The sequence below is a fragment of the Pogonomyrmex barbatus genome, unplaced genomic scaffold (genome assembly GCF_055798465.1).
Source record: "Pogonomyrmex barbatus isolate J1 unplaced genomic scaffold, ASM5579846v1 scaffold11, whole genome shotgun sequence".
Lineage (NCBI taxonomy): Eukaryota > Metazoa > Arthropoda > Insecta > Hymenoptera > Formicidae > Pogonomyrmex > Pogonomyrmex barbatus.
Genome location: NW_028297107.1, coordinates 5,023,230 through 5,034,950, shown reverse-complemented (window position 1 = coordinate 5,034,950; position 11,721 = coordinate 5,023,230). Strand labels below are relative to the sequence as shown.

General features: G+C 31.4%; 1 protein-coding gene across 2 annotated transcripts; it reads right to left on the bottom strand.

Annotated features, from left to right (window-relative positions):
• Window positions 1-5,198: 5,198 nt before the first annotated feature.
• On the bottom strand, window positions 5,199-11,499 carry LOC105428055 (cytochrome P450 4C1-like). 2 transcript variants are annotated; one of them, XM_011640114.2, is made up of 13 exons: window positions 11,365-11,499; window positions 10,774-11,042; window positions 9,824-9,933; window positions 9,494-9,578; window positions 8,957-9,145; window positions 8,679-8,775; window positions 8,459-8,561; window positions 8,150-8,255; window positions 7,781-7,887; window positions 7,477-7,545; window positions 6,107-6,275; window positions 5,647-5,826; window positions 5,199-5,553 (listed from the first exon to the last, which is right to left on the bottom strand). In XM_011640114.2, exons 2-13 carry the CDS (start codon window positions 10,916-10,918, stop codon window positions 5,375-5,377), a joined length of 1,539 nt encoding a protein of 512 aa, XP_011638416.2. In that variant the 5' UTR covers window positions 10,919-11,042; window positions 11,365-11,499; the 3' UTR covers window positions 5,199-5,374. The 2 variants fall into 2 exon arrangements, with proteins under 2 accessions (XP_011638416.2, XP_088926944.1); XM_089070818.1 differs by having other exon boundaries at window positions 11,338-11,421.
• Window positions 11,500-11,721: the final 222 nt, after the last annotated feature.

Here is an 11,721-nt window from a genome sequence, read left to right as displayed (position 1 = left end):
TTTTTCGATACAGGTTGTAAGTGCCCCTGGGCGTGGACGCCGCTGCGAAGGGAGATAAACGCAAGCGGGAGTCAGGCGGTGAACCGAATGTAACGGCACGAGTAACAGCAATATGCCAGCGATATCCTGTGGCGATGCATTAATGCGAGATGCAACGGGGAGGGGGGATAAAGTAGGATAAGGAGGGGAAGAAGGAGAAAAGGGCGCACCGCGGGCGAGCTGTGTCTTCTCGCGCGAAGGATGAAAGTTTGATGAGATCCCGGCCACGTGACTACCCGGCGAGATCTCGCGGCAGGTTATACGTGTGTTCTAGGTGGGCATGGGTGCCCCGGGTCGCCACGTGCCGCAGGAATGTCATTATACCGGAGGGGGTGATATTATGAATTCGCCAACGACGCTCCGGGCAGCTGGCACAGACTTGCGTCTTATTACGATCTTTCCGTCCCTCGTGCGATATTAACTTCGGAATATATACTTCGGAGTTCTCAAAATCACTCTGAACACTGACATGCTATTCTCTTTTTACAATTGCAAAAAGAAGATTTAAATGTTATTTAATATTTATATTAGTGTTTTAACACTAGAAAACTAGAACAAAGCGCCCGCTTCGCGCGCTCCATTTATCCGTTTGACATTGTATACTTTTATATAAAATATTTACATTTTATATATATATATATATACTATATAACTTTACCATTAAAACTTCACACGAAATTACTAACAATATTAACATTTGATTAGTTATGTTCAAAATGAACATAACTAATATATGGATTCACATAGTAGTTATTAGGTATTAAGATCGCTATGACCGAAAAATATTTTTTTATCCAATATTTTCTTCTCTTTCGTACATCATATACAACGCATATTATTAGCGTTCAAAAATTCCCCGTTTTTCAATCCTTTAGAATCCGTTAGAAATCAGAGCGAATCTATTAAAAATCCGTATAATGGAATTTTCAACAAATTCAGTTTCCTCTTTTAACAACGCGGTTCAACGAACGCTTGACGGTGATCCGCGACACCTAGGATAATAGACACGAGCAACATATACAGATACAGATCACCTGCGCTTGTAACTTCCGCAGCGAGCGCATTATTAATAGTGCGAATTGGTATTTGCACCGTGCAACTTTCGCAACGAATTCCACCGCACCGTCCGGTACGGCGACCGACGAGGTGTGGAAACAGCGGCGAAAACTTTCGCGGCCGTCGCCGGTGCGGTAGTCGGAACCGCAGCTGGTCGTGGAAAGCGGGAAACGATCGGAAAAGGAGAGGAAAAAGGGAGACGATCCGGACGAAAATCCAACGGGGTCGCTCCCCTTTCCCCCTTCCCCCTTTCCTCCCCGCGGGCGCTCATCACCGATGAAACCGATGTACACGCGCCTTCGCGCGTAATCGGGCTTACGAGAACTGAGTTAATGCACTTCGGGGTGATAAACTTTTCGACGAGAAATACGGGACGCGACGATTTGCTCCTTGCCCATCCTCGATTTAAATCCCGCTCTAAAAGCGGCTCCGCGATTAATTTTCAGCTCTTTTTTTTTTTTTTTCGACGATCCCTGTGGGCGCCCAAGGCCGGAAAAAAGAAAGTTCGTTAAAATTGACGACGGCGGTTTCGTCGTCGTTGGGCGAATTAAAAGAAAGTTGTCCTTTCTTCGAATTAGTTGCATTCGCATTAATTGCATTCGTGTAACATCTTTAAATTTTAATATTTTTGAAAATACATAGACGGATACACATACGCACTTAAAAATAAAATATTTTATTGTATATAGTATTATTTTAAAAAAACTATAACATTTTTTATGTTACCACATTAATATTATTGTAATATCAGATAACATTTAGTAAAATTCTTTAGTAAAATTCACTTTCACTTTCTATTAATGCTGAAAAAAATTTTCAAATGATTGGCATCCCGATAAATAGATGCAATATTCTTAAATTTCGTAATGCGTTCTTAATACCTCTTTTCCTCCGCAGCCAATTGAAGGGTTGGCCAATGAAAGAATACCGTTAAAACTTTTGCTCTAGTAACTTCCTCCCGACAAAAAAAGGGAATCAATACGCTATCGTTATATGTAATAACGTGGCAATTCGTTTCGCTTTTCCGAGGGGGACGTCGAACTTTTCCCTGGCGATGCCTCTCTTCACGCGACTGACGGCGTTTCAGTATAATTTCCCAACATCGCACACTATGTGATTTCCTTCGCTTAGAGATGCTTCCCGACGAGTACGTCGGAAAAGTTTTCGCCGGTGGGAAAAAACTGCGGCGGTAAAGTATGCCCGTAGCGCGAACGAGCGAGGGAGATCATGCCGAGCCCCGCCTCGTGTAACGTCAAAATGCGCTGGTAAAGTTACCGTGTAATTTTGCGGAGTACGTGAAGAAGAGGTAGAGGTAGAGGTAGAGGTCGACATCGCCGAGTCGTTCCCTTCGTCGTGGTCGTCGTCGTCGTCGTCGTCGTCGTCGTCGTCGTCGTCGACGAGTCGCTTCTGTCGACGCTTACGACACTCACAAGGAAACCCTCGCAATATCTCTCCGATTTTCACGAGCTTTGCATATGCCGTGCGAATATGCTGTAGACAGCTCAAAATCGCAGAACTGCTGATATCTCTTTTCCTCCCTTCTGTTCTTTTATGCGCTTCTCGCCGAGATTTCAAACAAATACTCTTGCTTCAAAATATTCCTGCAGATTCTCCGGATCTCTGATTTTGAAGTAATAAAATTACATAGGTCCTTTGCTGTCTGTTTCTGCATTTTTGAGACTTCTATCTCTCGATATGCAATCGAGTATGAAAAAAAAAACTATCGACGTCCTCGACAACATAACAGAAACCATCTGTGCTTTGCTCGATCCCCTGTACATGGGGTTTAGCGAAAGAGCGCGACTTCTGACACACCTTGCGTACAATCGAGCGAATTCGACATGCACAAGGATGTTTCCTACGTGCTACGTCAAAGTGCTAAACTCATCGCGTAACTTCGGCAAGAGAAAAGGAGGTCGGCTACAGCGCGCATATAGCGCGGTCGCCTTTCGTAGAACAAAGAGACCGCTTGACAAACTCGTCAACTCGATTTGCTCAGAGTCGCGATTACGTTAGACACACCACGAGTATAAACTCAACATTGACGGCTCTGGACCGTGACTTTGCTTCTTTATTTAATTCACGCGAGCTCATTATGGTGAGTTATATATCGATTTAAAATTATAGAATTGAAATCACAAGGTATATGAATAATACATCTTTTCTCCTGCTCAACGAAATGAGGCAAAAGTAAATATCTAACATTGATTAGTCTTATCCCATTTCCACGAAATTGAAATTAACTTATTTATTTAATTGTAGATTAACTTTGATCTTGATTAAACTCACTTTCTACCTTTATATGAATTAAAAGAAGGTAAAGGGTAAATTGAATCGAGACCAAAGTTAATCTACATTGGTGCAAATTGGAGGTAATGATCAAAGTTGAGTTAAAATAACTGAAATTCCTCGAATAAGAAATTGCATGCGAAATTAATGGCATAACTCAATCTGGTTGCAGAGGATCGGAAACCTCAGACGAAAGGGCTAAAGAGTTAAGAATCGTATCTAGAAGCCGCGAGCGAATAGACGAGAAAACTGTCGTCGTCCCGTGCAGGAACAGAAGGTGGTGTTAACCTTCCCTTGAGCGAGCACGGTAAACCTAGTTAGCGAAACACGTAGCATCCGCGCGAAGTTGCGAGTGCAGCCGAAACTCGCGGCAGACGCGGCGAACGCAGAGGGATGAATGCGGGCTACGGAGTTGTGCGGGAGGGAGGGGGGGGGTGGAAGAGGAGAAGGTTGGGTGGCAAACCGGGACCGCTGCCGCCGGTGGGCGGCTGGGAAGTTTCGAGACAAACAATAACTACAACAATAACAACAGCGGCAACGACGGCGGCGTCGGCGACGAAGGCAAGTACGTCGTGCACGCGCCGACGATAATTACAACAATAACCGTAACGACGTGAGTGGCGCGGGTAGGGGCGGGGAGAGGCGGCGGTTTAATTAGAATCGTGTCTGTCGCCGACTTAAGCTCCCTCGTTGACTCGCTTTGAACGGCGGCCGGGCCGCTCGCGGGATTTTGTCGCCCACCCCCCCAAGACATATAAGTGAAAAATCCGCTTAACCTCTCGCGCCTAATGACTTGTACGTGTCGTGTGAGAGGAATGAACGATAGTCCTCTTGCACCTGAAATCGTGCACGAGCGTATTTATGAGAGATATAATGCTCAAGAGCGATTATCAAGATATTGTAAGAGAAATATTAACCGTAGGATAACCGTAGGATAATTAAGACATCATTAGAAAAAGGGAATCTTACGATTTGTCCGATAGATCTAAAGATATAAACAAAAATAAAATTTCCGCGTAGAAATTACAAAGAAAAAAATTATCGATATGGTTATAATCATAATGCTCATTGCAACCAAATAACTAACTCAATAAATTAATGAAATTAATAAGTTTTCCTTTACGATATTTATTAAACGAAAATTACCTAAACATCTTTATGCTTAGCCAATAGCGATAAATCATAACATATAGTTATGGCTGTAGATTCATGATCCTACAATCATTATTATATACATCATTATATCTAGATAAAAAATTAAAAAAAAAGTTAAAAATACATACTGCAACTATAAAGATGTCGATTTCCTCTTTAATATCTGAATCACTTAAATAACCTTCTTGAAATGCTGCTATCAATAAGACTATCATAGACAGACGTTCTTTTTAACTAAATTACAGAATAGAACATATCAATCAATCCCAGTAGTAAAAGTATATATTTATTATACAATATAAATCAGAAATAAGCATGATTTTTAAATTACTCACATTAAATAATATTTTACCTTGTATTTATATTAATAGTTAGCAAATAGCAAATAAAATTAATAGTTTTATTCAAATGCATAGAAACATATTGAATCAAAACGTATATTGACAAGATTATTATAATTATTAGAAATATTAAACAAACAATAATGTTCGTTACATATTTTCGAATTAACTAATTCAAGCAGATCTGCTTGAAGATGAAAAATAATTAATAAACATTGATTATTTTTATTTTTATAAGAAGACATAATGGTTAAAAAAAATTTAAACAGTGAAGAATAAATTTTCTTTTTCAATTTTTTTTTAGAAATTTAAACTTGATTTATACTGCCACCTATATATTTAGATATAATATAAACATACATATAAGTATACAAGTATACATAATTCATAAATTTATAAACCTATAATACACCATATAAATCCATAATATACATAATTATATTTTTTTAACTTTGTAATATGTTTATCTATAGATTCTAAGAATCATATTTCTTTTAAATATCTATATGTGTTTTAGTGATTGGAATAAATTTTAAACGCAATGGATTAGCGGGACGCATCAACATGTCACCATTAAGCTGAATGTCCTTTAAATTCTCTATTGGTTCCAAATGGAAATTATATATAACAGAAGCTATCATAGATTTCATTTCCAATAGAGCAAATCGTTGGCCTACAATTTGATATAAATGTTATCATGATGACAGTTTCCGTAATAATATAATTTATAAAAAAATATTGAGAAGATTATTGAAAAATAATTTACCAATGCAGTTACGTGGGCCACCACTAAATGGCAAATATGCACATGGATGCTGATTTCGAATATTCTCGGGTAAAAATCTGTCTGGATCAAATATCTCTGGATTTGGCCAATAATTTGGATCTCTCTGAACTCCATGAATACTAATAATCACTGTCGTTCCAACTGGTACTAAATATGATTCTAAAAAATGTTATAAAATAACTTTCAATTTGCAAGTACTTAAGACATTACATTACGTAAAATGAAGAAAAATAAATATCCATCTAACACAATACAAAATAAATATGTATAATTTTAATAAAAGAATTATATTTCTATAAAAGAGAAAATAATTGTAATAATTTTTAAAATTTATTAGAAAGTATTTTAACTTTAAAAATGTATTTTTTTAATTAATATAAATGAAGATGTACATTTAGATTTAGATTTCAAAATATAACAAGAAAAATAAGATACATACGTAATTTTACATCTTCGGAAGTAACTCGTGATATGAAATAGGCAATAGGATACAAACGCAACGCTTCTTTTATACACCTTTCTAAATACGACAACTTTAGTAGCGATTGCATAGTAAATTTCTCTTCACTTTCACGCAATACAGTATTGACTTCTTCTCTAACACGGTCCTATATTATTAAAATGAATTTATATATTGTAAAGACATTGTTAATTTTACGTTAGTATTAAATCTTGTTTCAAAAATGTAATTTTTTCTTGAAATATATAATTATATGCTATAAATATGTCTATAAACTTTGCTTAAAATACAAAAGCAATTTGAAAAAATACATGCATTGAACATACACTGTACATATACAAACGTATACAAACTTAATACAAACGTGCGTACATACGCGCGCACATATTTATATAAAAATGCCTGTTACATTCCATTTTGTTATATTACAACAGTTTGTTGACAATGTCTTCAATAAGCAGAGCAAAAATGTGGCAAACTCTTTGAAAAATATGGAAGATCCAATTGTAAAGAATTTAATGTTGTTTGTCAGTGAATATACGCTACAATTTGCGGTATTGCATTTTGATTATAATCATATAATGCTTTCATCTTATTATTAGACAAACAATGTGAATTTTATATGCAAAATATAATTATAACAAATTAAAGAGTAATATTTAATTCTAAAAACAAAAGCTTTTAGAAATATTTGAGCATATATTATCGTGATGCTATTTTAAAAAATGCTTTTGTAGATGCTGGCACAAGTATTTCTTTGAGAAAACATTTTGATTCGTTACAGCAACAGTATCGACATGCAGTTGATAAGATGTTCGAATTCGTGATATATAGGTAATTTATGTTTTACATATATATATATATATATATATATATATATATATATATATATATAATAAATAGCTACAAAGTATCCAGATAAGTGAACACATTAATAGCGTTTAATTGTAAAAAATAAAAAAATAATAATTATACTCTACGTGGAAGTTTGCAACGTTTTAAACATTTAATCATTGAATCACTTGCTTAAAATAAAATCTTAAAATAAAATTTTAAAATGTTAAACGTTTACTATGATATAATGATGAAATTAATATACTAAATTTAAAAACGTATCTAACATCTAATATCCTTGTTTTTTCAAAATTATATATATATATATATATATATATATATATATATATATATTATATACATAAATGTAATAACAGAAATTAATACATAAATGTAATAACAGAAATTACATCCAAATTTACATCCAAAATTCACGATTTAATAACTAAATTCGATAAATTAAGAAAACTTATAAGTTTCCGTTCCAATCACGATACCCATTAAGCAAAAATTACCTGAATATCTTTGTGCTCAGCCAGTAGTAATAAAGTAAAGCAAATAGTCATCGCTGTAGTATCATAACCCTGTAATCGTAATACATATTGTAGGAACATAAAAAGCCGTAAAGCATTTAAGCTATTTAAAGTTGGTAAGATTCGGAGATCGATATGACATCGAAGCTGTTGTGATCGTAGATAGACTGAGTGTCATGATTCATAAACAAAGAATCCTTAGTTCGAATCTCAGTCGCTTCGTTAATTTTTCCGAACTTCCTACAGTATTTTGATCAAAAATACAAAAAAATTTCAAAATACATACGGCAGCTATGAAAGTGTTAATTTCCCCTTGAATATCTGAATCGGTTAAATAATTTTCTCGTGATGCTGCTATTAAAAAATCCAACACAGCTAGTTGCTTCTTTTTAACTAGATTTAACAGCAAGACAATCAATGTTATAGAAAAAATGTATTATTAATAGTGTTTTTATTGTTACAATTGCAATTTTACCCTGCTCATTAAACAACATTAATTTAAAGTAAAGTTATATCAACATTGAACTAATTTAACAAATATATTATTTAATTTTTAAGTAAGATTACTTGAATTGATAATTCTGAGTATTGTGAAATAAAATTATAACGTAAATCAAGCTAAAGTACATTAGTAACATTTATATTTATAACATACTTGTAATGGTTTCTGAATTATTTTCTTCTGCCAATGCAACTTTATCACAAGTTTTCATGTACTGTCCATTGATTTGTTCATGATAAAGTTTTCTTTCTGCAATAATCTGAAAAAATATCAACTCTTTTATGATTTTGTTTATGCGCGCGTTAATAATATGTTCCTCAATTTATGAATTGTATTATTATATTTCTTATAATAGTTATAAAATCTTAATCGTTTTCTTATAGTTTTATATAATAAAAGAAATTACAATATATATAAATTAAAAATATATATAAATTAAAAAACTACCAAATTTTTACATACTTTCTGAGAGAATCCATTTATTATCTTTAGAAATCTTCTTTGTTGTCTACTTTTTGATGTTAATGCGAAGATCCAATCGTGATATAACCATGGTCTGAACCCTCTAAATTTTAATTAAATTAATTTAAAATTTCTGTTATTACATTTATGTATTAATGTATATAATATATATATATATATATATATATATATATATATATATATATAAAACATAAATTACCTATATATCACGAATTTGAACATCTTATCAACTGCATGTCGATACTGTTGCTGTAACGAATCAAAATATTTTCTCAAAGACGTACTTGTGCCAGCATCTACAAAAGCATTTTTTAAAATAGCATCACGATAATATGCTCAAATATTTCTAAAAGCTTTTGTTTTTAGAATTAAATATTACTCTTTAATTTGTTATAATTATATTTTGCATATAAAATTCACATTGTTCGTCTAATAATAAGATGAAAGCATTATATGATTGTAATCAAAATACAATACCGCAAATTGTATTTAGCGTATATTCACTGACAAACAACATTAAATCCTTTACAATCGGGTCTCCCATATTTTTCAAAGAGTTTACCATATCTTTGCTCTGCTTATTGAAGACATTCTCAACAAACTGCTGTAATATAACAAAATGGAATGTGGGATTAATTATCTTCCGTCGCGATTGCCATTTGGCGCCTAAAACAAAAACAATATGACAAGTAAAATTTAACAAAAATAAATTAAAATTTCATTATATATAAAGAATAAAAACATATACAGGAGTTTAATTATTCTTACATACTATGACAAAATTGTAATTTATATTTGACTATATCTTTTTCTACTTATAACGAATATATTTTATATACAAATTTTTTTATAATAAAAATGTTCATATTTTATTTGATTTAATAACTTGATATTGTAATAACTTGATTTTGATCATATCTTCATTATGTAATATAATTCGATAACAAGAAATGTATATAATAACAAAATATATATATATGTATCATATGTATTACAATGATATAATTAAGTTACCTCCACTAGTGAGAAGGCTTGTACTAAACCAAGGATGTAACACGTTGTAGATAAAACTCTTTTCGATATGTTTCTTTAATATTATCTAAATTAAAGAAGTTTTATATAATTTAATTTTTATTTTAAGTTTTATTTAATTCAATCGTGAAATGAACGATTGTAATAATCAATTGTTATTCAAATTATCATTGACATTTCATTAATTCAGTCCTTAATAAGTTTATTTCTTGTATAAATAATAATTTTTATTAAATGTAAGTGAATGAGAAATTTTTCAATTATCAGTTTGTCAATAATGAAACTATCGACAAATTTGAATGTTTATATTACCTCTATGTCATCAGGATGACGGATACATACAACGGGTCTAAAGAAAAACCATATTTTAAAAATAGGATAATATTGGTCAAAGATGATGACATGCAACTTCCAAATATTTTCTGAAAAAGTATATATGCTGTAAATATAAGAATATATTGCCGAAAAATTTATAACTGGTTTATTAGTATATTTTTAATATGAATATTAAATTTATTACAATAACAAAAATATGAACTTGCATTTTTATATAACGTTAAAAATTTTTTATGTAAAATTTGCATCAAAAATACATTGGTCAACAAAATTATCGCAGATATAAATTTATATCAAAATTTGATATATAAATTTAAATAAACGTAACACATCGAAAAATTATTTGAAAGTTTTTTCTTTTCGAATTCTCAAGGGTAAAACTTGTACTTTAAGTTGTACTTTAAGGAGCATTCGTCATTGAAACATTTTTCGATCTTTTCAAAAGTAAGAACGTATTACGTTTTCAAAGGAATTACATAATTTAACGCTTTCTACGGAATTGTGTAAATTCTTTTCGCATATATCATGTAACAATCAAAATATGGACATTGTCTTGCAAATTAAAAAAAAGTTCGTACGACTTTTTTTCGTAGAATTACACAACGTTAAATTACTTATGAATTTTGGTTTAATTATTGCCAAAACTTTAGCATTATCCGGTAAATCATGAAAAAGTTGCTGATTTGAATTTGCGTATCACGTTTTTGCGTGCATGCGCGCACGCGCAGGTATGTGTTTGTGCGTGTAAAATTGAATACATATATCTGAATAAAACTATCAAATATAGATTAAAAACACATTCCGTATTAAAAAAGTCTATTGACAAATTATTATAATTATTAAAAAAGTACTAAACAGATATTAAATTTTTTTCTTAAAAGTTTTTTAATTTAAACAGATTTAAACGTATTTAAAATTTTACTTACGTTGTGAACTTTGTAAAAACTTCTTAACAATTGAATAACTTGACGGTCCAGGTATACGATTGATCAATCTCCCATCTCGTCCATAATATATGTAAAAATTATATATCAATAAAGTAAAAATAAGTAGTAACAAAATAATAATCATTGTAGTAATCACGGGCTCCTGATCAAGTAATTAATATATTTAACTTTATTGTTTTCAATTTCTTCTTTGTTGGTTAATAAATTATACGTGTGAAAGTCTTCTTTGACAAATATTGTGTAATATTCTGAAAAATGTAATAAATAGAACATGCATTAAAATATGCTTAATTATACTTCATAACTTTTAAAGAAATTTAGAAAATATAATAAATGCATTTTTTCTAATTGTTGTAATTTACAATGTATTAATTATATAACAAATCATGTAAATTTAACAAAATTTTTAAATTGTCTTTTCTTTTATTTAAAACTGTTTATTTACTACGTAAAAATATTATTTTTTAAAATGTTTATAAATATCGATTTATATAATTGTTAAAACTAAACATTATATATATAATATATTATATATATAAATACTTTTAATAACTAAATGCTTCACTGTACCAGAATAACAAAAATCGAAGTTTGTAGACTTAACGATCATGACTAACTGCTGATTTATCTTGTCTGTCTGCAGAATTACTCGTGTGAATTGGATAAAAAAGTGAGGAATATTGCTGTTTTTATGGTGAATAATCATCATACCATAATCAACTGCCTATTCACTTCGTCGATCTGCAAAATTATTCGTATGAGTTGAATAAAGAAAATGAAATATATCTAAGCGAGACGATTTTTTTATAATTGCCTTCATTTTCTCAGAATAGTATTTAAATTCTAATACAAGATTATGTTAATGATATTTTACAATTAATTTATTTTTATATCAAGGTTATCAGCACTCAAGGTTACAGCACTCAA